The sequence below is a fragment of the Wolffia australiana genome, chromosome 5, assembly GCF_029677425.1.
Source record: "Wolffia australiana isolate 7733 chromosome 5, ASM2967742v1".
NCBI classification, from domain to species: Eukaryota; Viridiplantae; Streptophyta; class Magnoliopsida; order Alismatales; family Araceae; genus Wolffia; species Wolffia australiana.
In genome coordinates, this window is record NC_135839.1 from 19,058,274 (window position 1) to 19,083,823 (window position 25,550).

General features: G+C 39.5%; 1 protein-coding gene across 1 annotated transcript; it reads left to right on the forward strand.

Moving 5' to 3' along the window:
- The first annotated feature begins 8,541 nt into the window (after positions 1 to 8,541).
- LOC144703715 (GDSL esterase/lipase APG-like) lies at positions 8,542 to 11,078 on the forward strand. The gene is made up of 5 exons (XM_078575949.1): positions 8,542 to 8,902; positions 8,986 to 9,116; positions 9,374 to 9,604; positions 10,138 to 10,393; positions 10,633 to 11,078. Exons 1-5 carry the CDS (start codon positions 8,557 to 8,559, stop codon positions 10,824 to 10,826), a joined length of 1,158 nt encoding a protein of 385 aa, XP_078432075.1. The 5' UTR covers positions 8,542 to 8,556; the 3' UTR covers positions 10,827 to 11,078.
- Positions 11,079 to 25,550: the final 14,472 nt, after the last annotated feature.

A 25,550-nucleotide genomic window follows, 5' to 3' on the forward strand; every position in this document is an offset into this window, starting at 1 on the left:
TTTTTATTTATGTTCCAGAAGAAATAAAATGTAACAATTTCTTTTACAATTCAATAGTTTCCAGTTGACCAACTCTTAATAACTTTCAAAAGGAACAAAAATAAAAACAAATAAATCAGCAGAAAATCTAATTGTGAAAATACAAAGAGGTGAATTTTTAATAACTATTACATATCCCATATATTATTTCTAATAATCTGAAAACAATGTCCAAATAACTGGATTTAAATGATTACTTCATTAACTTATTATAAAGTACTCTAATTTTCATTTACAATACACTAGCATCCATTGACATTTTGCTAGTGTAATTTGGAAACCTGTCTGACATGAAAATATTTTTTACACAACCCCAAATGGGAAGTAAGTCTTCATATCTTATTGGTGAAATTTTCTACTTTAAGTTTGAATAACCCGGTTTTTCTTATTTTTCTTCCTCTTATGGTAACATAATTATGGTAAATCAAATGTTGACAATAAAAAAAGAGTTATCCATTTTGTTAAATGGGTTACACAATATGTTCTTTATGTGTAATCTACTGATAATATGTTGTTTATGTGTCAGCTCAAAAGATAGATTATACACATATGAAAAGAATTTACTTTGCATAAAAAAATCTTTGAAACAATTCACAGATTTCTACATATCAGTTGCATGAGCTCTTTCCCAAATAACACCCAATTCCTCTCCTTAGTGGCTTCACACAAAATATTCCTGTATCAACCATCTTCATCATGTGATCAGGCATAGATAATGCAATAAAATGAATTTTGGATATATTTTTCAGGATAGATTATCCCCGTAGTGTGATGCCATCACGGCGGATATGGATAAGAAAGAAAGGTTAATCATAAAAATATTCTTGCAAAAGATAATTTATATATTTAAATAAATTATTGATACATGTTCCTTCATTTTATTTGAAAAATGTTCTCTAAATATTTTTTAAATGTACTCTTCTCTGGTATGTTTTATGATGTTAACATAGTTGGTATACAATAAGTTTAAATAGGTTTATAATGTACACAAAATTATGAATCTAAAAAATACAAGTCATTTAAAGTTAGGTAAATAATATTTAACACTAGATTGTGTTTTTGGTCTCCGAATAATATAACAATCTGAAATTCGACTAACTTTGGGGTAAGCATAGTGTGGTTTATTTTGAAAAATTAATTGAAACTCCTCATTATAATTAGAATAATCAGAGATAAACTACCAGGCGTGCACATACAAAGTGAATGAACCTCCATTACATTATAAACAATGTAAAGAAAAGTATCATATTATAAGATCACTAACACATTTTCTAACTTTTGTTTTCCTTAAAATTTTCCAAAAAAAATAATATAATCATTAAACTAATTCAACAATAGGTTATTTCGGTATCTTTAGCTATTTAGTGCACTTGTTCTTAGACTCCCAGATATTAGAATAAATATTTAAAAGAAATGGTGATTTTTTTGTAGACTATTGTAAAAATCAAAGTAAACCACTATTGACCTTTAGAATTTGTTAATGCAAGCAGCATTCACAAAATCACTGTAAGATTTTTTAGGTTGTAGGAATTAACAGGTTGGCTCTTTAGATATGACATTATGAAGTATTGTCAAAATAATTTATATGAGCATCAGCATGTGGAAACAGTTAAACATCACACTTAGCAAGAAGGCACTAATCCTGCCCTCACTTGGTTGCCTCCCCCCACCCAATGCTGGAAAATTAACTTTGGTGTGCTCTATCTTAGTGCATATGTGCACCAATGGTGGATCCTATTGTAGCACACTATACATCAATGGCTTTTGGAACAAGATGTGCTCTTATACCCCTCTAGACTTGTCATCGATGAGCAGCATCAAGAGGCTAATGTACCAAGCATATAATCAAATAAATAAATTTAATTTTTTCAAAGCATTCTTTTTTCCCACCAAGTAATATTCAAGTATAACAACTACTTCCTTCTCTCTAAAGAATTCAACTTATTAAAAAGTTCCACCAAATATCTCTCTTTCTCCCCAATTAGCCTCATTGATAACGTATTAGTTGGATAATCACACTCTTTTTATCTCAAATTGTTGAAGTTATCCATTTGATTATATGAAAGTTTCACGATAGTTTCAGAGAGTTTTTAAATTTATGCTTTCGATAGATACCATAAATATGTAAGACTCCATCAAGATATTTCCATATTGCCTCATATTTTCTTCAAGTATTTATGACATATTTGACGCCCTTGAACTATGTTTATACAGGTGTGTGGAAGATGGAGAATAAATATATAACTACACTTAAAATTTTGACTTGGAACTCCATCTGAAAAATTCAAAGTTGCATTTAAAAGTTGGAGAAATCTAGCATATTGATTACTTCTCTATCACACTCTATCTATATAACGGATCACCTAGAGTGGTGATAAAATCCTCAGATTTTCCAATTTTTGTGTCTTAAAATATTACTTAAAAAATATTCTTAAAATTATGTGCTGATATATGTCTTCAAATTTTCCCAAAAGTATCAATAACTGGCATTAAAAATCATGAATCAAACAATGCCCCATTAATTTTCCCAAGAATACACAAAGAAACTAAAAAATAATACTGAATTGCAACACTTCTACCATTTTTCCATTTGTAAATTACTTAATCCCACCTATGATACTGCATAAAAAGGTTTTTGGTGCATTTATTAGAATTTTTTGTTTTTCTCCATTTGCAAGTGTCCATGCGTCAAATAACATTCTTGTAATTGGATCCATTATTTTTAATTTTTTCTACATAGTTTTATATTAAAAGGTGAACTGAAAGTGCATTGGGAGGCACTACAAACCATTGACCATATGATGTGGGATCATCGCGACTGCATCAACATCGGACAAGTTCAACCGCGCCGAGCTGCTCGAGCTGATGTTCGTAATTCTAGCTTCAAGTATCTGGCCTTATTCTCATCCGTAAGGGTTGTATATTATTTCTTTGTATTTTAATTTCCTCGAACAATCGGATTGGGTCATTGTATTTTGTGCCTCGTTCGTTATTTTCTTTCGTCTTTGTAATGTACGTTAAGGGGATATCATCTCGCAATGGTTTTTTCCCTTGTTGTTGGCCACTTGGGCATCCTCCCTCCCTATATAAAGGGATGGCATGTCCATGGATAGGCAGGTTGTCATTTTATAAAATTGAAAGTTTTTTCTTCTTTGAAGTATTGTTTTCTTTTAGAAAGTGTAGTGCAGTTGTAGATCTACAATGTGTTGAGATTGTGGGATCCCTCGTTGCCGTGCCCATCTCCCACCTTGAGACCACTCCGTGGAATGAATAGCTGTCGAGGACATCTCTCAACCGTCATAGATTCTTGGAATTCCTCTAGAAGATGAGTTCTTGAAGGGACGCCATTCAAGAACCCTTGTTTTTGAATTGCCGCCACAATTGTGCCGTCGCAGCCGCCGCTACCCCCGTCATCGCTACCACTGATACTGCCTCTACCACAGCCGCCGCTACCATTGTTGACTCCTGCGACCCCTTGCGGCCCCCTCGGCCCTAGCGCCCATGTGCGCTACACCCGCGTGCCTTGTCGACTGCAAGTCGCTTGCCGCGTGCGCCCTTGCACTGCGAGCCCCACACTGAGCGTCCCTGCACCGCGTGCCTCTGCACTGCGTGCCTCCGTGCCGCGCATCCCCACACTGTGCGGCCTACACTCCGCGCCCTAGTGCCATGCGTTCTTGCTCCGCGCGTTCATGCGCCACGCGTCCCTATCCACGCTATGCATCATCTCATCGTGCATGCCAACCCTCTTGCCTCTGCGTGGAACATTGCCATCGACCAAAGCCTAGAGCCGTCATCACCCAGCCGTCTCACCCGCACAAGGCTGAGTACTTATCAAAGGCATTCGTCCGAAGGCCAATCGCACACTTCTATTCAGATTGGCGCGGTCATTTCATCGACTGTCTCTCCTAATGCCAGGTTCTTCTCGACTCCCCTTCTTTATCAGTATTGTTACTTTCTCCAATGTCGGTGTCCCCTATCTGTTCCTCTGCCGTGTTTGAAATAATTGCACATAGGTTAACCACCTCGTTGAGTGCTTTCTCCAGTGTCGTCGTCCCCTATCTGTTCCTATGTTGTGTTTGAAAAATTGCACATAGGTCAACCACCTCGTCGAGTCCTAGGATATTCTTGTGGTAGAAGACTAATCGCATGATAACAAAAGACGTGGATGCTACCAGGCTGTCAAGCTCCTCACGTCATAAGTGTCTAGTTCATTGCATGGGACATTGAGAGTTTAATTGTGATTAATCTTTTCTGCCTGGAATTAATTGAAGTGTGTTCTTGGATTATCAGCTGTCATATGCACTCGTTTTGAGTACTATCAAAAGTCATACATATTTCAAATTCGTGCATATTATCTTATTTCCTGTATTGTAACACGTGTCGATCGATCCCGACAAATACGTTTTACATCACCATAACCAATGATTGGGAAGTGCCAATCATTTGTTGTAGCCAGTGATTGGTCATGATCAGACAGAATCATATTACAACAGCAGGCAGAATGGATTAAAAAATGGGATTAAACTAGGTTTTAAATTAAAAGCATATATAAATAAATCAATTTTTATTTGTTAATACAAAAAAATCTACTTAATAATAATCAGAGGTCCCAAAGTTCCATGAAAATACAAGAAAATGAAGAAAACTCGTATTATAAAATCAGAATAATATGTAGTTATGAATTGTTGCACTTAAAGGAATATCTGAAGATATATAAAATTATTATTAAAACCGCGTGATATTTTTTATTGACAAGAGGCAAGGTGAAGTCTAATAACATTAGTTAACTACATATTGTCACTAAGTTCATATTTTCTAATAGAAACATAGAAGGGTATGCATTACAAAGGAATAATCTAATAGTTAACTACATTTCGGGTCTACAGAGTAGGCTTTGAGTGCTGACTTGGAGAAGCTGGCATTCTGATCATCATTGGAAGACTTCGTGATTCAAGATATCAAAACTGGATCACATTTTTATTCTTTCGATATTCCTGTTAAAGCTCCCCATTACCAAAAGATTTATATTGGGGGAAGCAACCAAAATCATTAGTTAGGACTTTCACAACTCTGGGTTAGATATCTTTAGGACAACATTATGGACTAGCCTAATGTGTATTAAAATCACCGAGTCCACTTTATCTTCTATCCGTTTCCATAGATAGAAAAACCTGCAATATTTTAATTACTTAGATAATAATTAATAAAATTTTGGTTAATAAACCAGTGCCCCCATTAGTTACTCCTTATCTTTATAAATCAACATAAAATGTTTTCATTTCCCTTTCCCTCTACATCCTTCTTAGCTTAGAAGATATTTTGAATTATTTATTTAAACGTTGTAGATAAGTACCAAGTAGATTCCTAAATTGTAGCTGTAAATGTTCTGATGTCATGATGTGGGAACAGCTAACAATGTAGCTGTAAACCAATTATTTATAATTTAGCTTTACAAAAGAATCTGATACATTCCTAAGTTTACCCTTTATAAATAAATGACACTATACTTCATACCGACTGGAATATCTTTGAGGCCGGGAGGCTCCATTTTGGAGAAAGTTATTGGCACCAGTAGTTGTGAACTTTTCTCTCAATATTTCACTTCATCATGTATCTTCCAGACTGCCTTTGCATATGAATTTCAAATACAAAGACCATCATCTCTGTTTGAATCACCAAATAGTTTGAACCGCCCACTCTTTTTGTCTTTCACGCACCTACTGTTCCGTCCATTCAATGCTTTATGTACACTGGAATATTATATTTAATCCTCTTTCTTTATATTGCCAACATCGCTCATTACGCTTACATTAGCCTTCACCTACTTGCGGGCTACAGTTTCTAACTATTTTTTTGGATCTTCTCCCATGGTACTGTATTGATCCCTCATCTACCTAATGGATCTTTACGAAGACAGCTATTTTGACTCGTTAGAGCGACTAATAGTTAAAATTATCGATATCCAGAATAACGTGGCCCTCATAAACCGTGATAGATATTTATCCCAATTTTGAGCATCCATTGACCATGGCTTTCTTCGATACCGAGTGGGCCATCAGGGTCTGGTAATTCATTAAGAGGAAACATAATAAGCGAAATGTAATGACTCTGGATGCCAGCTAATTCATCTACCGGAGTGTCGGATACGCAACTTGCATACGATTCCCTGCCCAGTTAACGAAGATTTGAACGTTCCAAGCTGCTCCGCAGCGAGAGGGCAGGCCTGTTTGGTAGGCCGGCCAGCACCGGCTGATGCCTTCATTAAGGCCCTTTTGAACCGTCACGTTGTCTCATAAATTTGACGTCCTCACATGGACGTCCGGTGGCTCTGGCGATAAGGCCAAGGTGCTTGTCCCTCCGCCCTCCACCCATCGCTATCAAGCTCTGTACACTTCGTTATCCGCCACAAACCTTCCGGCTAACTAATCGACCATGTTGCACTCTAGTCTAAAGGCACTTGATCGGATAAAAATCGCAAGCTTATCGCGCGCTCTCTCTCTCTCTCTCTCTCTCTCTCTCTCTCTCTCTCTCTCTCTCTCTCTCTCTCTCTCTCTCTCTCTCTCTCTCTCTCTCTCTCCCTCTCTTTCTCTATCCATTTCCCTCCCTTTCTATCCCTCTCCCTCTCTTTCTGACTATCTTTATATCTTCCCATCTCTCTCACTCTCACTATCTATACATCTCCCTCTCTCTCTCTATCCATTTCCCTCTCTTTCTATCCCTCTCCCTCTCTTTCTGACTATCTTTATATCTTCCCATCTCTCTCACTCTCACTATCTATACCTCTCCCTCTCTCTCTCTATCCCTCTCCCTCTCTTTCTCACTCTCTCTCCATACATTTCCCTCTCTCTCTATCCTTCTCTCTCACTCTCTCTCTATACCTCTCCCTCTTTCTCTCAATCCATCTCTCTCCCTATCCTCGGTCTCTCTGTCACTCTCTCTCTATACCTTTCCATCTCTCTCTCTCTCTATCCCTCTCGGTCTCTTTCTCGCTCTCTCTCTATACCTTTCCATCTCTCTCTCTCTCTATCCCTCTCGGTCTCTTTCTCGCTCTCTCTCTATACCTTTCCATCTCTCTCTCTATCCCTCTCGGTCTCTTTCTCACTCTCTCTCTATATCTTTCCATCTCTCTCTCTCTATCCCTCTCCGTCTCTTTCTCACACACTCTCTCTATACCTTTCCCTCTCTCTCTTAAAACAGTGAAAAATGAAGCATCTTTTCTTTCGACGTTCAAATTGGACCCGGAAAGATCTACTTGGACGAAGATATTTGTACGACCAGTTATCGAAGACAATTAACATAGGTACCCAAGTCTGATTCCGTCTTATGAGCTATTATCTATTGCGCTGTCTCCGTCTCAGCATCTATCTCTATGCTTTCGCTTTCTTATGTGTAATGGACCGACATTAATTGGGAATGAACATCAAAATGTATGTATTAACTTATCTGAGTGTCACATCGGACCTTTGTATCAATCGTTTTCCCGGAACTTTGTTGAATCAATGATCCTTCGTACTCCACGAATCACACGATTAAGTCTGCATAAATTCTGATTGTGTGCGGACAGCGATGGAACTGAAATATCATAGCCTCTAATCCATGCATGTTCTCTTCGTTGATCTTACGTCCCCATCGAACGCACTCATGCGCTAACTCAAAGGCATAATTACGTTGAGACGAAAAACGAGCGTTCTCATGCAAAGCGATAATATTGGGCATCGCGCAACCGGGAAATCTCCAATTTCACCCTGTCCGATTATAGAAGTAACTTTACCTCTCTAGGGTTTTTCTTTCAAGTGCGGCACCGGCATTAGTTATGGCTTCGATCGATTCTGGACCAAGTGCAGCCGACATTTGTATAAACCGAAGCACCTGTTAACCCTCTGCACAGCCTTCTTTCTGACTGTTTACCGGCCGAAGAAGGAATAATGCAGTGAATTCTCAACCTGTCAGACCGTAGAATTTCAACCAGTCTGTCTACTGATCTCTTGTACTTGAACGAAGATAAAACGCTCTGGGCAGAAGCACTCGTAGCTTATCAGCGAATGTGCTCTTCTTGGATAAATTCTAACCGGGACCGGAACAGATTCACCCCATCCAAACGGCAGAAGATTCGGCCAATTCATGGCTGATCGTCCTTCGCTGGAGTCCATTTACCGAGGGTTTGACAAGATATACGGTATAGTCATGCAAACGTTGACTTGATGTACTGTCGGACGAATTTACAGGGAGGAAATATGGAAATGGTGGGCTTCTTATAAAGGCCAGCGTTCGTTCTTTTCTCTCAGCTCTGTCCAGCGCGACTCGCCAGCTAACTTTTGATAGCCATCGCTTACCTTCGGCGTACTAATGCGCCTCCGGAGTAGTTGAACGCAGTAAAGATGGGGAAGAAAGAAGAGAGAAGCCGCAGTCTAGTCGGCAACTCAGTCTCCCAGTCCAAACCCAAGGACGCTCGCGAGAGCATTGAATGCTCGTCAACAAACCCCAAGCAATTTACTTCCCTCTTGCGTGTCCGCTCGTATGAACGCGTTCCAGACGGGCTACGTGCTTATAAGAGCCGGCTCGCCAGGCCTGAAACTCAGAGAAGGGAAGACATCTGTTGAGAAAGAGAGAATGGCTTACATGGGCTCCCGCGGCGGAGATTTCTACGCGATTTTCGTGTCGCTACTCGTTCTAAGGATCGCAGGAGGAAATGCCCAGCTTGTGCCGGCGATCATTTTGTTTGGCGACTCGTCTGTGGACGTGGGCAACAACAACTATCTTCCCACGCTCTTCAGATCCGACTTTCTGCCTTATGGAAGGGACTTCGTGACGAAGAGCCCTACCGGGAGATTCTGCAACGGCAAGCTTGCCACCGATATCACCGGTGAGGTTATCGCAGAGGCTTCTCTTTAAGGAAATGCACCTCGCTCTTCGTTTCTTGAAAGATACGGTTTGTAAATTATGCAGCTGAGAACCTGGGTTTCGACGAGTACCCGAGAGCGTATCTTAGCCCTGAGGCTTCTGGGAAGAACCTGCTCATTGGGGCTAACTTCGGCTCTGCGGGCTCGGGATACTACGATGCAACCGCGTTGACCCTGGTAAGTCTTCACGTCAACTGTGATGCATGGCTAACCTTTTGTTATTTTAAACATAGTTGCAGACATTTATCTCGTATTCTCGGCAGAAATACATGGTTGATCTGTCTCGACCAAGACATTAAAGCTTAATAGAATGGCCCCCGAAAATTACTTAAAAACGCGTCACTGTCACATTTAATCTTAAAAACGACGTCGAGGTTTTCAGTTTTATTTCGACTTATCGTCTTTTATAATCAAAGATTTGAGTCTCTGTGCAGAACGCGATTCCGTTGTCCCAGCAGCTGGAGTACTACAAGGAGTACCAGTCGAGGCTGGAGCGGGTGGCACGAGAGAACACATCTTCCATTATCACCGAAGCTCTTTACATCGTGAGCACTGGAAGCACAGACTTTGTGCAGAACTACTATGTAAATCCCCTTATCAACAAGGTTTACACCCCCGAAGAATTCTCATCCTTCCTCGTCAGCATCTTCTGCGGCTTCATCAGGGTGAGTTCGTTCTTCCCCTAAGCAAAAATCTCGAAGTTCCTTGTCCTCTTCATTACCGTCGGTGATGAATGTGCCAAAGACCAGCCACTACTATTACTACTACTACTACTCCGTAGAAAAATTTTGCTTGTTTTTTTCCGAAAGGATAAGCCACATACCAGAAAGCTCAATTTCAAGCCGCGTGGGTTGACTGCCTGCCGGTGGCCCATTAGAGCTAGTGAGAAACGTGTCGTCTTCCCCGCCGCCATTGACAGAATCACTGTAGCCATTTCTATTGTCTGAGGGTCCACAGAAGAATCCACACAGCATAAAGATAAAAATAGAGATTTTTTATCACAATTCACAAACCCTTTTCTCATTTATTTAGTTCCTTCTTATTATTGATACATCATGTTTTTCGTGCTAGACTTATCTACATGAACTTTTGGAAAAATATATTATGAATCTGGATCAGTGTTTTGTTATATAAGAGATTAGTGGAATAAAATCACCAGGCTATCTATAGAACTAACTTGTGGGTATGTTCTGAGTAGGACCTACATAAGCTGGGGGCACGCAGGATTGGCGTGACGGCGCTGCCACCAATTGGCTGCGTCCCCGCCGTTATCACTCTATTCGGCGGAGGCAGCAACGACTGCGTTGAAAGGTTCAACATCGACGCTCAGAACTTCAACAAGAAGCTCATCGCGGCGGCGGACTCTCTGGGCAAAAGTCTGCCCAACCTCAAGATCGCAGTTTTCGACATCTACAAGCCCACCCTCGACCTCATCGAGAAACCTTCCGATTTCGGTAATCTCCTCTCCACAAACAAGATCATCTCTCCCTTGACCGCTGCTTCGTTTTTTATGTTCGTGGTCTCGCCCGAAAGAGCAAAATCTTACCAAGGAACTCAGCAATTAAAATTTTGTAATGAGTCTTGCAAAAAACGAAGGAAATAATTTATGTAACACGAATCGAGTAGCACTCCTGTCATCGAGATCAGAAACTTGTCGCTTTTAATATAATTATGGTTATGGTTTATGGCGCAGGATTCTTCGAGTCCAGAAAAGGATGCTGCGGGACGGGAACGGTGGAGACGTCTGTTCTCTGCAACCCGAAGTCGCCGGGAACGTGCCGTAACGCTACTGGATACGTGTTCTTTGACAGTGTCCACCCCACTGAGTCAGCGAACCAGGTTCTGTCCGACTCCCTCATCTCGCAGGGAATTGACCTCGTCAGTTGAAGAGATGGGAGAGATTATCAGACCTTCAAGTTCAGTGGCTTGCGAAGACCGTTTTGTATGCGTGGGGAATAACTCGTCCTGGGCGTGCAGTCGTCGCGTAGATCTTTGGGAAATAAGCCTGGTATTAGATAATTCGATTTGTTATTTCGGTTGCCCTTGTAGCGATTGGTTGTGAAAATGCGCAATGTTCATGCCCTTTTTCGGTTGTTCATCTTCAAGATTGTCTTATAAAAAAATTGTTAGCGATGGGTACTATGAAATCTCATGCGAAATTCGCCCGCTCAAACCCGTCAGGATTTTTCGCCCTCTTTCCAGATACCCGGTCGGGTGGACTTCGAAGAAACAGTTTTCCGAGATACGTTAATATATTCCGACACGAATCAGATATCGACCAAACGGAGAAAAACAATTATAAACTCAATAGTAATAGCACAACATAGGAATGGCACTGGAGGAAGACAGTGGAGACTTGAGAAAGAAAGTTGTAGATACAAAAAAAACAGTTGAACGCGGAAATTTCACTCAAATTAGATAGTCTGAATAGCTTCAATAAAGAGTAGAATTAACAAACAAGCTGTTAGGCAGTAAGAGGAAGCGGACAGTTGACTCCCAGAGAGTAACCACAGATTACTTTCTATTTAGCCCAATTATTTACATTCAATAGTTACTCGAGCTGTAAATGTCAACCACGGATAAAAAAACTGCAGGTCAATGAAAAGTTATATCTACGGGAGAACCAATATAGAAAGTTGTTTTAGATATCAGAAATTATAGCTTACAGCTCAACCGATCTATATCTCAGAATAAAAAAACGATTAAAGTCGACCTAAAGGGATCCGATCAAAACTGTTCAAGTGTTTCGGTCAAAAAGATGAATGACCGGGTCTCTTAATAGAACTGCAGCAAGGGTGCTACTAACGGTATCCGATATCCGTTATCTGGAAAAGTCAAAAACATGTCCGAGAACGATAATGGATACCGATATCATTAAGCTGGATAACGATATTGATTACGAAACAATTTTTTTATAACCGTTAAGCCTCTCTCTGTCTCTCTCTCTCTCTGTGTCTCTCTCTCTCTCTCTCTCTCTCTCTCTCTCTCTCTCTCTCTCTCTCTCTCTCTCCCCCTCTCCCTCTCTCTATGACGCTCGTTCTCCCTCTCTCTGACTCTCTTTCTCTCCCACTCTCTCCCTCTCTCTATGACGCTCATTCTCCCTCTCTCAGCCTCTCTCTCAGTCTCCCTTGCTCTGATTCCCGCTCTCTCAGTCGTCCTCCTGTTCTCTCTCTCTCTCTCCCTCTCTCTATGACGCTCGTTCTCCCTGTCTCTGACTTTCTTTCTCTCCCACTCTCTATGACGCTTGTTCTCCCTCTCAGCCTCTCTCTCAGTCTCTGTTGCTCTCCTTCCGCTCTCTCAGTCGTCCTCCGGTTCTCTCTCTCTCTCTCTCTCTCTCTCTCTCTCTCTCTCTCTCTCTCTCTCTCTCTCTCCCTCTCTCTATGACGCTCGTTCTCCCTGTCTCTGACTCTCTCTCTCTCCCACTCTGTATGACGCTCGTTCTCCCTGTCTCTGACTTTCTTTCTCTCCCACTCTCTATGACGCTTGTTCTCCCTCTCAGCCTCTCTCTCAGTCTCTGTTGCTCTCCTTCCGCTCTCTCAGTCGTCCTCCGGTTCTCTCTCTCCCTCTCTCTATGACGCTCGTTCTCCCTGTCTCTGACTCTCTCTCTCTCCCTCTCTCTATGACGCTCGTTCTCCCTGTCTCTGACTCTCTCTCCCACTCTCTATGACGCTCGTTCTCCCTCTCAGCCTCTCTCTCAGTCTCTCTTGCTCTCCTTCCCGCTCTCTCAGTGATGAAGATAAAAGAAATGAGGGAGAAATGAGCACCCAAGTGGGCCATTTCCTCACAAAGGACAAGATGGAGAGGGGCGCCTTGATTCCCGTGCCCCCCTCTCTCAAAGGGGGTAGACCAGTCAAGCCCCCCTTCTCCAGCATTCCCGCGGTGGGGGGGGCTGACAAATCCCCAACAACTCTCCATCCCTCTATCTCAATCTCCCCATATCTCCCTCCCTCTAGCTCGTTCTCGTGCGCTCTCCTCGCTTGCTCGATATCTCTCCCTCCCTCTCTCTCTCTCTCCTGCCCTCTCTCTCTTTCTCTCTCTATCTCTCTATCTCTCTCTCTCGCTCTGTCTCTCTCTCTCTCCCTTTATCGCGGTAGATAGATTATAGAAACGATAACGGATAACGGATAACGGAAATTTTCGTCATCCTCTAACAGAATGGAAAACGAATATGTAATCATCGGTAAGATCAAAAGCGAAACGGTAGCACTCCGGCAGAGATATCTTGAGAAATAGAAAAATAAATCATTATTTTTTAGGCTGGTTGTACAGAGCATTAGAGATCTTGGACACAAGTCTGAGCAATCGTGAAAGTGAATTGGAGAAGGAATTGACATATTTATGTCAGAAAAACATTTCAAAATCACAGAGCACAATGTAATTTTGAAACTCTGGTTGAATGACCTCAATTTAGTAAAGACCAGATCGATACTATATTAATAGCAATACAAGTTACCTCGCATCAGATAGTATTATTACCGGATCACGCATCCATGTTCATCTTCTCTAATGAACACATCAGAGTTAAGCAGCCATGCCTTTAATGTTCAAAGATATCTATGAAAAACATAGATACTATCAAATTTCCAAGGTGCCATTAGGCGGAAGGCACAAAAGGGGATGCCTTGACTAATCCAAGCCATCGTATTAGTTGTAGGATAAGAGTTAATTATTATTATTTGAAGCGTCATAGAAATTGGGGGAGGAAAAACTACAAATGGGAGGTACATTTCACCTTCTAAAACAGAATTGAATAAAACCTCTAAATAATCAGAAGAGTTTTTCATGGTGAAATGAAAAAAGATGGGCCTATTCATTTCAGGAAAGACCAGAATAATGGTCTACTTATCGTAATGCAAGTATCTTATCACGTACAAGATTCAGCACTCTATCTAAATAACACATCAGAATTTCAGATGTCCTCATTCAAATTCTAATATATGAAGTCAAAATACATAATTTATCAAATTGTTGAAGACCCATCTGAGAAAAGGCACAAAAGTCGATGCATTGAGCTGTATAAGATATAAGATTAGACTCATAAAACTTGAATGACGAAAGCAAAGATCAATGTAAATGGAAAAATGTAAGTACATAATTAAAGAAGTTGAACCAATGATTCAAATTTATTGCGCGCAGAAAGATTATGAGGGATTATAGAGGTACTAAATTTGCATAAAACTATGATGGAACAACAATCACTAGTCCTCACGAAAACAATAAATTTCTATTGACACAAATATGTATCCTAATAAGTTTATTTCAATAAAAATCTGCAAAAAGGGAAAGAAACTCAGTTTTCCTAGTTCTCACCAAGGTAAATAATGTCATCAATACAAAAAAGGCAATCTTCACACAATTTTATTAACATTTATTGACCAAAAAACGAGAAACAATGTACAGAGAACCATTGTAGAACATTATTCAATTAGAAACGTAGAAAAATTGAAATGATATCAAAGATTTAATATTAGGAATTCAAAAAAATATGCACGAAGGGGATCCATGACATGTTTTATCTAATTTTGACCATCTTGTTAGGGGATATTTAAAGAAATACAAGAATCCTCCATGCTAAAAACATGGAAATGAAAATTCATGAAATTATGTAAACAATATACCCAAAAAATAAGTTTGTACCCAAATGAAATTATTAAATCCAATGCCACATGAAAAACTGAGTTTCAGATATATTAAAAACAAATATCTCATTAATACCTAGTTTGATATCTAATTCATGAAAATATTTAGTTGATTTACTGGTCAAACACATTTATTAAAAATCCAGGAAGACATTTCATTAAGAAAGATGTCTGTTAAAAAACATATGACTGACTAGAATGGCATTTCATTTATAAAACTATCAAGGGCTTCAAATTTTCTATATTGATTTGACTGATCAAGGAATAAAAGAAGTCAATGTTACTTCTCCATTGTACTAGAATGAAATGGGACACTTTTCTTCTAATAAAAGCGAAATGGTAGGGGTAATGATCTTCATTAATTGAATAGAATTTGATAATAATTGCAATAAAAAGTAAGGATATGGACGTGGATATTGAAAAATGAAATAATTAATGAAAGCCATCAGGATAAAGACATCATGGAAACTACTTGCAAACATCCCCTATGATGCTGAGAAAAAAAAAAAAATTTGAAATTGAGTTAGAAATCCATTTGAAACTAATAATCTATAAAAAATACATGAGAATAAACTATATGATGAGAAAATAATAAAAATAAACTAATAAATAAAAATTGTGCAAATTGGTTGACAAAGGGAGTTTTTAAAAATATAATGAAAATAAAATTTAAAATTATTGAATTATGAATAGAAGAATGAGAAGAGCTCCTAGGTATGTCTGATGTTATTTAATATTTAATCCAAAAAACAACAGCAAAGATGTATAATTAGACAACTTAATGAGCCACATGAATAATTAATATAAATAGATAGATGAAGTTTCCAGATAAAATCAGTATTGCGTCATAGATGAAATCCAAACATATCGCCTGCTGAATTAAAAATCCAGAAACTATTACTCATAAAATCCACTTAAAGTACAATTGGAAACCGTCAAACATTACATGAGTTTCAAAATGTGTGTATCATATTAATTTCACATCCCTAGATAAGTCAAAACACATGTTTTTGGTGTATAGTGGACTTAATAAACCTGGGCTTATTTATTATAGAAAATGGTGGGGACTATTTGAATATATGAATGTTATCATTAGGTTTCATTGTCTCTCCCAAAAATAAAGAACTCAAATAAGATTATTATAAATTTTTCTCTTTTCAATTATGAGAGACTTTCACATTAAAAACATGCGGAAATGGGAAATAAATATTTCATAAATTATGGAGAAAAATGATGTATAAAATGGATATAAATAGTAGACGAATAATAAGAAAATAAATGATAATGAGAAAGGAAAATGAAGCTATATAGAAATTGAGATGAAAAAAAACACATAGATCGAAACAAGTAATAAGCCTTTAAATGGAAAACCCAGACATCAAAAGATACAAATTAGATAATTGGACACAGGTAATATCATTAAAATTTCAAGGTCAAAGGTAAAAGTTTTTGTGATTTTAACTCCCGGTTTTCCATTAGTTTACAACAAGTAATTGAGTCGCATTAGACCTCAATCTGTTCGCTTATGTGAAAAACAATTTCAGCATGTATTTCATTCCAACATGTAATTTACATTATTTATATTATCATAACTTAATTTTCATCTTCTATATTTCCTTTGAAATAATATCTTTTTCAGCCCCCAATCTGCTATGGGCATCGCATTGGATGGAATTCAAGGATATGTGCCTAACGTGTCTAACACATCAGCCAGCCAACTAAGGGGGGTCCACGGTCCTCAACAAGATGAAAAATTTCCCTCAAGATGCATCAGAAGCAACAATATGATAAATATCATCCTTGCAATCCCTGCGATGCATCTTGGTTGTCAGAGGTCACAGCCTAGAGGCATCTAAAGCCCATATAGATCTGAAAATTAGAAACCTGCCTGAAACACCATTTAAGGCTTTCGCTAACAAGATTAAAATGGCAGGCAACATATTCATCAATGATGTCAGATGGCAACTTACTACAAACCAGGATGTTTGCCAAAAATTAAACTCGTTATTTTCCAGGATCTTAATGATTCAATCCTTGTTGTTCCATGGACCAACACGTTAAAGTTTCCTGGAAACTATAAATCCAATTGTATCTAATGCTCTTAGGATTTCTGAAAATCTAGAGATTTTAAGACCATTGACCCACACATAAGTTGAGATGAGCTGTCTAGCTGCAAATATTTTCCTTGAAGAAGTGACATTATAAGCCTTTTCACCTAACTTAGTGTGTTTTTTTAGAGCTATGGCTTATCAAGACATCATTATTATTTCATCATATCTGTCTTCATGTTGCCAAATTCATTGGATACCATATTTAAAACATATGGCTACGCTATAAGTGCATTGTTAGACTCCCTAAACACTATATATCCACCCTTTTTGACTTTATATGTGATCTAATACTGTCAGATTTTCTTAGATTTTAGGATATGACAGTCCATCATTGATACATGTGGATGCTGATAAGCCTACAATTGGTTTGATTAAATGCAAGATTAATCATGTCGTTTGGATTTAGCTTATGCAATAAAATCAAAAAAATTCCTTTTTTTCAAAATATAGAACGTATAGAATGAGAAAGGGTTCAACCCATAGGGGAGCAACTATCCTCAAAACCTGAGTCTGTTTTATGGTTCTAGGAGCTAGAAATATCATGAAGGAATGCAATGCCTAATAAATAGAAAGAGGATGCTAAAGGAGAGAAGGGGGTCAATGGATCTCTACAGATCTGGTGTTGGAAAATGTAAGAAAATGTGGAACAAAGTCCATGAATGTAGAGTCAAACAAATCTGTAACAAATCCATAAAATCTTAATAAGTCATAAAATTCACATTAAAGGCACTTTTAATCAGTTTAAAGCATGATAACATGCAAATATGCACATTTCAATGCAGATATTTACGATTATTCATGATATTTCAACAATAGTTATCATGTTATTAGATGGCAGCTTAAAGGTTGAGTTATTAGGTCACTTGTTCTATCAGATGCATGATAATGGGCCTTTCAATTAGCCTAACTCTGTAATATTCATGCCCGGTATTTAAACTAGGTGTTTAAGGGAAATGAAATGTGTTGTTGCATTCATCATTTAGGGTTTGTTCTTTTCCATTATTGTTCTTGGATAACATGGTACAAGAGGAAGTATGCGCTTTACTTACAAGGAGGGGAGAAGAACTCAATAACTATGAACACCGTTGGCAATAGTAGAAGACATGGAATAGTTCATGGTATTTGGAGTGATAGGAGTCAACCAATAACAATGTGTCATTTTTTTCTTAGCTGAGGGTACATGGGAATAACCTTGAAGAAAGCTGCTCACACTTGGTGAGATGGAAGAGGCATTGAAAACTACTCTTCAACCTGCCCAACAAAGACAAGTCAGTGCACCATTAATACATCATGGCATCCTTGAGTCCATGAAGTACACAGTATTCAATCTCCTATATTGAACTAAACATGTGGATCTTATTCTTGAAGAGTGAGGGTTGAACTATCATCTTATGAAGGAAGAGAAGCCATCGGATCTGAAATATAGCAAGCATTAGGCAGATGATGTTGTAGTCAAAGCATGGCTTCTCGGTAGTCTGGTAGGATATTTAATCCCAGTTTTTCTTCTCTTAAACTCCACAAAAAAAGTTTGGAGAAGACAAATTCCTTACCCATTTACCAAGGCAGTGCAACTACAGAAGGGTTCTTAGACTGTTCAACAATATGTAAGCGAATGATGTCGGACGTTGTCGGTGACATCGTCTGATGGATAATAACCTACGGAGATGTAGCTACGTGAATGTGATGTTCTAAGTGGGAGTACGTGTAGGCCCAACTCGTGGGGTTTGCCGAGTTCCAAACTTCGGGTGAGAGACCAGTGATGATACCGATGACCTTCTGACCCTCGTCAGAGTGACGATGGCGACTACGGCACAAAGCGGACTAAGTCCATTGGCGCTCACACGTAATGGATGGGCTTGGCCTGTACCTAAGAATTCACTCGAGTAGAATCTGTCTTGTTGGTTTATCCTCTCACCTATTCTAGCCCGAGCACGGTGGAGTGCAGTCGGAAAGTATATGGCACAAGATAAATTCACTGGTGGGCAAGGGGAGCGAGGTAATTCTAGGATCGTGATGTCTCAATGTCGATATACTTGTAGGTGCACGAACTGCGCAGGCGAATTCGGTGGAGCTGTGATAGAGGGGGGAAAGGTGCCACTCGACTGGCGGAGGGGTCGTGGCGCAAGAGTTGTGACTCTGGAGTAGAAGAGGTAGAGGACGAGGTGATACTGCGCGAACATGGGGGGGGGCACGGCGAGTGGCGTTGTATATCATCCGAGCGAGCAGCACGGGGGTGTACGGCTATGTCTTGGGCAGCAAGCGCAGTGACTGGTAGGCAGCACATTGACGCAGGGCGCGAGCGACACGGCAGGCAACGCGGCGACCAGGCCACGGAACGGCATGGCTCAACAGTGCGAGCGGCCCGGGCAGTGCTCAGCAACGACACGAGCAGTGTGGGTGGCTCAGCGCGGCACGCAGCGGTCAGGCACCGGCACGGTGCATCAGGTGGTGGTCAGGCTGCGGCTAGACACGACAAGTGGCAGCATGGCATGGCTCGACAATGCTGGTCACGTGGGTGGTGCGGGTGGCACTCAGTGGCAGCACATGCAGCGCGGTCAGCGGCGTAGTAGTGGCGCGGCGACGCAGCGTGATGGCACGAGCAGCATGGCCCGCACTATGCAGCCGTGTAGGTGGCTTGGGCGGCGCTATGCGGCCGCACAAGTGGTGTGGGTGTTGCTCGGCAACGGAGTGGGCAACAGTGATGGCGGTGCAGGCGGCAGCGATGGTGGCACAGGCAGCATCGGCAGCGACATGGGCGACACTCGGTTGTGGTGCTCAGCGATGGCGCAGGTAACGTAGGCGGCGGAGCAGGCAACGGCACGGGCAGCAGAGTGGTTAGCGACGACATTATCAGGGTGATGTTGCAGCAGTGCAATTGAGCAGTTGCGATGGCGATGTGACGGCAGTGCGTCTCAGTGGCAGCGGATGGCAGTGATGGCGACGCGATTGGTGGTGCATCTCAGTGGCGACAGACGGCGAGCGTCGATGGCGGTTAGGCGAAGGGCAGAAACGATGGCAATATGGTTGGCGGCAGCAGTGGTCGGCGGCAGGAGTGGTCGGCGGAGCACATCGTCGCCATCAGCGTCAACAAGCGTGGTGTCGGCGTGGCTCAGCGTTAGCATGGGTGTCAGCATCGGCGACCGTGGTGACGGCATTGGCATTAGCGATCGTGGCATCAACGCGGCTTGACGTCAGATTCTATAGTGTTGACGGGGCACAATGTTGGCACCAGCAACCGCGGTGGGCAGTAGCATTCTGGCAGCGGCGCCCTTCTCTTCCCCTCTTCTTTGTATCCTCTTTCTTCTTTTCCTCTCTCTCACACGATTGTGAAGTGGATCCCTTCCAAAAATTAAACTTGACTTTGACCAAGGGATTAGGGCTTCCACTCCATCCCGTATATGGGGATGGTAATGGGCCCCTTGAAAGAGGTTCAACAAGGGGGGCCCATTAGACATAGGGGCCCTCTTAAAACCCAAAATACAAAAGGAAAAAAAAACACAAACAAAAATAGAAACAGGGTTTTTAATACTAGTTGATGACTGCAAAAAGCTGACATGGCCATATCTCCTCAAGAATAAGTCAGAAGTCACTAAGGTCATTATGCATTTCCTTCACTAGTGAAGGTATAATTTGGTCTTCAAGAAAGGTAGCTCAGATCAGAAAATGCAAAAGATTATTTACTTACTTATGCATGGTATTCTTGATGAGTCATCTTCCGTCAGCTCTCCATAGCAAATGATGTTGCTGACAGGAAGATTCAACATGTTGTGCACATGTCTAGGGTTCTTCTCCTTCATCAAGATGTGACCAAGTATCTTTGGGATGAAGCTCTATGGACAGTAGTTCACTTGATTTATCAGCTCCCACCTAAAATCCGTGGATATGAGAGTCCATTGAATCTTGTACTATAGCATCATCCTAATGCTCAGTTGTATATGTGCACAACCCCAGGGATTAGCTCAATCAAAGAGCCTTTAAGTATGTGTTCATTGGCAATGTCTCAACCCACAAAGGATAGTAATGATATCAACCTCATTCCAAGATTTTTTTGTTTCATATGATGTCACATTAACTGAATCAGAACCGTATTTCTCCAAGACCGCACCTGCATGTGGAACTCAAAGCAGGCAGGGCTTGGGATCCATTATCCTACTATCCTTACCTTTAAGGTTGGAATCTGCACATTCTAGGGACATTATAATTGTGCCAAGAAGTGAAGATACTCATCAGGATGAGTTCCATGAATCAGATGATAGAGCTAGTGCCAAACCATCTGAACAAATTGTTTCATAGAACAACCTAGAGGAAAGAGTTGATCACTTTGAGTACCGATCAGATCAGGCAATGCAGAGCGAAGACCATGGCTGGCCCATACCACTACGAAAAGGAAAAAGGGAATGCACTCAATTGCCTCAATATCCACTTTCTCATTGTGTCCAGTATGATCATTTGTGTACTAATTAGGAAGTATTTAATGCTGAATATAGTCTTCATCTACTCCCAAGATAATTAAGGAATCTCTCAACTACCCTAACTGAAAAAATGCTATAGATACAAAAAATAATACTTTAATAACGAATGACACCTGGACCATTGCTTTCATGCCTGAAGGGGAAAAACTATGGGTGGCAGATGGATGTTTACATTAAAATACACCCCCAATTGTTCACTTGGGTGGTACGAGGCCCCACTTGCGGTGAAGGGTTTGAACATTCTAAGTTGATCACTCTTGGTTAGATAACTAACACTAATTTTCTTGACATCAACCCATACAACCAAATTGCTTTGTCTGATATAGTAGCCCCCATTGATTTAATATGAACATGATCCACGAGTCTAAGCTGATTGAAATCAACATTTATGGTCAGTTGGATTCGCTCAAACTTAGTCTACTCATATAGGCTGAGATGAAAAAATCTTGTTTGAGTGATTCCACCTTGGCCATCAATGAAGTTCATTGAATCCGATGTTCAATTTATGGACAGACTAAGCAATTCGATCACACACTTATAGTGGCATTTAACTCGTTTGATCATGTCATTGTACATACATTCATTGTAATCAATGTGCATGTTGATGTCATTACCCATCCCTTGGGTAATATTGTCGTACTCTGCATGTCATTTTGAGCATTTGAGCTGTAGTGCCGCCAAGATCATAGGAAAAGAACTTCTCCTCGGAGACATCACCGATGGCGAGTGTAGTAGGTATGAAACAATTATCGAGGAGCACAGTAGCCCATGCATATGTTGACATGGTACAAACACCTAGATTCATCAAAACTTATAGAATGATTGATGAAGATGAGTTTGCTGTATATTTTGTGTTGCTGTAATTTTTTTCCTCCATAAAATCAGTGTTTAAACATACTCAATTATATCCAGTTTTACGTGAGGTTGTCTCCATAGGGACTAGTACTAAGAGATAGCTCAAATGTTTGAGTTAAGAACAGGGAGAATAGGATGCTAATACGGTTAGTAAGAGAAATTAGTAATCTATTATAATAGGATAAGTATTGAGTAATAATAAAATGGATCATACAAGTGAGAGGATTATTAGATTTTATGGTAATTGGGAATGTTTGAGAATTTAAATGGTAGAATGATAAATGATTGTAAGTAAACGAATAAAGAGAGAAAAATATAACTAATTTGTATACTATATCATATATTTTATATTATTAGTATGATTATTATTTTATAGAGGTTAAATGTATGAATATTTATGATGATGAAATATATTTATGGAATTATGATAAAGAAAGACATTTAAAAATATAGTAGAGATGGTATTTTTAGATTTTAATTATGATATTAAAGTAATAAGGTAGACAGAGGGAGAGAAAAAGAGAGAGATATTACTAGAGGATATCGGATTTCTTACTATTTATTTTCATTGATGGATAGGTTATATGTGTGATAGAAGACTCAAATATATCATAATTAAAGGAAGATAGATATATAGGGATATAGTGAGAGAGTGAGATAGTGAGAATGTGTACCTTTACTACTTTTGGTATTGTTTAAATAGAAAATTGAAGAGAAATAAGAAAAACTGATAGAAATTCAGATGAAGTACAGGAGTTTGATTAATAGAAATTTCCTAGAAATTTGATTTGAAACCAGATTCTTACTTTGATTCTATCAAATCTGATGCATGAAAAAATAGGTTAAATGTAAAGTAGAGTGAGTTAAAAAAGAACCAAATTAATCTCAGCAAACAATAGAAAGGGACATCGATATCTGGCACCTTCATTCAACTTTCTTCTCCAGATGTCGTCCTCCATGATGGCATGATCTGGCCATCCCTGAACTTCCTCAAAGCCTTCCTTAGCTGGTCGAGTTGTCACAGAACTGTCACTTCTCCAGATCAATCAGATGATCCCCACACAAGCCTCCCATCATCCATTAAACTCTCCAATAAAGAGAGGTAAAACATGAATAGAAAAAGTTAACTGGACAAAATAGACCTCGAGGCATTGTCAATGGTGTCTTTCCTCTCAATCCTCTCATTAGAGTTGTATGATTAGATATTCCTGTTCTCTTATGGAATCCACCAACTGAAGGACAGGAACTGTGGTCAAAGGTCTAGATTAACTTATCTACCCTTGACTATCTGATATACATTAGAGAGCGTCAAAAAGCTGAAACTAAATCACAGTCACAGACCCCATTTTACCAAGGGGTGGACAACAGACCACCTCAGAGCTGCCCGATCAGTAGTCACCATCCTTGTCAGCCTCTTCCTAACTACTCGCTATCTAAAAAACAAAAAGAGATAGGGAGTTCAAATTGGCGAGCCAAGATTAAACACCCCCATGATTCCCGAGAACTATATCCAAGGGCTGAGAACATTAGGGATACTTTATTGAAAATGTGTTTTCCACCCTTTGTATTACCTCCATGAATTCTGTTACAGAATATTATTGTGGCCTTAGTGCATCAGTTTTCTTGGTTTCAATATTTCTCACTGGTGTCAGATTGAGAGAGCATTCATCTCAATCCATCTATTTAGAGACGAATAAGAAGTAGCACTATATTCATCCCTAAGTCTTATGTTATTTTCAACGCTAAATATTTTTTCTCTCATATTAATTAGTAGTTTATCATGAGGAAGATTACCTAGATCCAAAATTTCAAACTCTAATAACCATGCCTCAAGATTCCTCTCGTACCAAACAGTACATAGTGTTTTGTTCACTCCATGTCACCTCCGAATTCCGCCACTTGACACACACTACCACCCTCTTTGGGGCATAGATCCCCAAAACAACCACCACAAAGGTAGGCGAAGGTATATCATCTTTTTACAACTCATTTACTGCCCTTAAAATTTCATAAATTTTTAAAAGCTAATAAAACTATAAAATTTTATTAAGCATATAATAAGTATATATTTTATCTCAACTATTTTATTTAACTTAATGTAATTCATTCTGAGCACAATATTAAAGTTCAAAAACTATTTAGGAACTTAGAAAAAAATTAAAAAATATTTTGAACTGAATCTTCACCTTTTCAAAACCTTATCTCTATGAATTCAACCCTTTATAATATAATACCAAGGACCTTTTTATAAAAGTTTCTCCATAACTCAGAACCTTAAATGGTATTATAGTATGCGGTCTGGTTTACTAGAGTTCATTGTCATGCAATGTCTTCATCCACGTAGAGGCTACACCCATTCTGAAAATGATCTTAAGGTCATGAATATGGGATTTTGAATACGTTATTTTCTTGTACTTCTGAAGAAAATCTTTTTGGGAGTGATTATCAAATATAGGACTATGTAGAATCATTGTGATTTGAGCAGATTTTTTAAACAATGCTTGATCATGATTAGGGAAGGTCGTGCGGTGCGGTGCGAAAATTTGCACCGGGTGTGCAAATTTTTGCATGCACAAAAGGGCCTGTGCGATGTGTGGTGCGGTTTCGTGTGGAAACTCGCACCGCAAATTGCACGAATTTGCACAGCTCACTGTCACCGAGCATTTTAGTTTTTATTTACATTCTTCTGAATCTGAATTGACTTCGTAACTCATAAATCTTCATTTCTTGCTCCTACGCGCCAAACTACTCCTTGAACCAGATTTTTCCATTCACCTTTATCCGAATAAAGAAGAAACAGGCGCGAGGAGCATAAGGGTTGAAGCTCTCCCCCCCTCCTCCCCTGGCGCACCTTAAAAAAAAATCTGCACAACCTCACAAAACAGCATCGCACCGACCCTTGCGCGTTTTGAGGTGCAGTGTGCGAATATTGTGTGCCGAGTGATGTGCAAAATTCGCACCGCACCGTACAAACGCACACAACAAAATGCTCGCACGATTTGGACCTTCCCTAATCATGATATCAACAAACAGAGGATGATAATTCACATGGTATAGAAATATAAAGATTCAAATTGGTGATAAATGGATAGAGTGCATTCAGTCTATGAGGTATCATATTGGCAAAATTGTTGCGTCCTAAATTTAGTTACTTTATTTCAACTTTCTGGACACTTGCTTCTATTACATAAATATCGACTCGTACACTAATGTGTTCATAGTATTAACTAATTACTTTCCACCTTAATGATTTCTTATAACGAAGCTATTTAAAATGCCTTTCTACCTTTAAAATATAAAGTTATTGAAATCTAAAAGTTCTCATTTAATTCATTCAATAATATGTTATTATTAAAGGTTTTCAAAATTATTCCATTACTATGTGATGTGATATTATCAAATAATTAACTTGTTAATTAATAACTCAAATGACAAGTTCCACTTCATCTCCATGATTTTTTATACTTTAGTTTTTTTTTAATAAAGTGGAAAGATATTAAACCTTAAAGAGACACACCTAAATTAGTTTAGTAA

Excerpts from the sequence above, each read along its gene's own strand:
- LOC144703715 (XM_078575949.1), top strand. The coding sequence starts at position 8,557 with ATGAACGCGTTCCAGACGGGCTACGTGCTTATAAGAGCCGGCTCGCCA. Across the intron at positions 8,903-8,985 it reads GCTTGCCACCGATATCACCG|CTGAGAACCTGGGTTTCGAC; the intron begins GTGAGGTTATCG and ends TAAATTATGCAG. Across the intron at positions 9,117-9,373 it reads ATGCAACCGCGTTGACCCTG|AACGCGATTCCGTTGTCCCA; the intron begins GTAAGTCTTCAC and ends GTCTCTGTGCAG.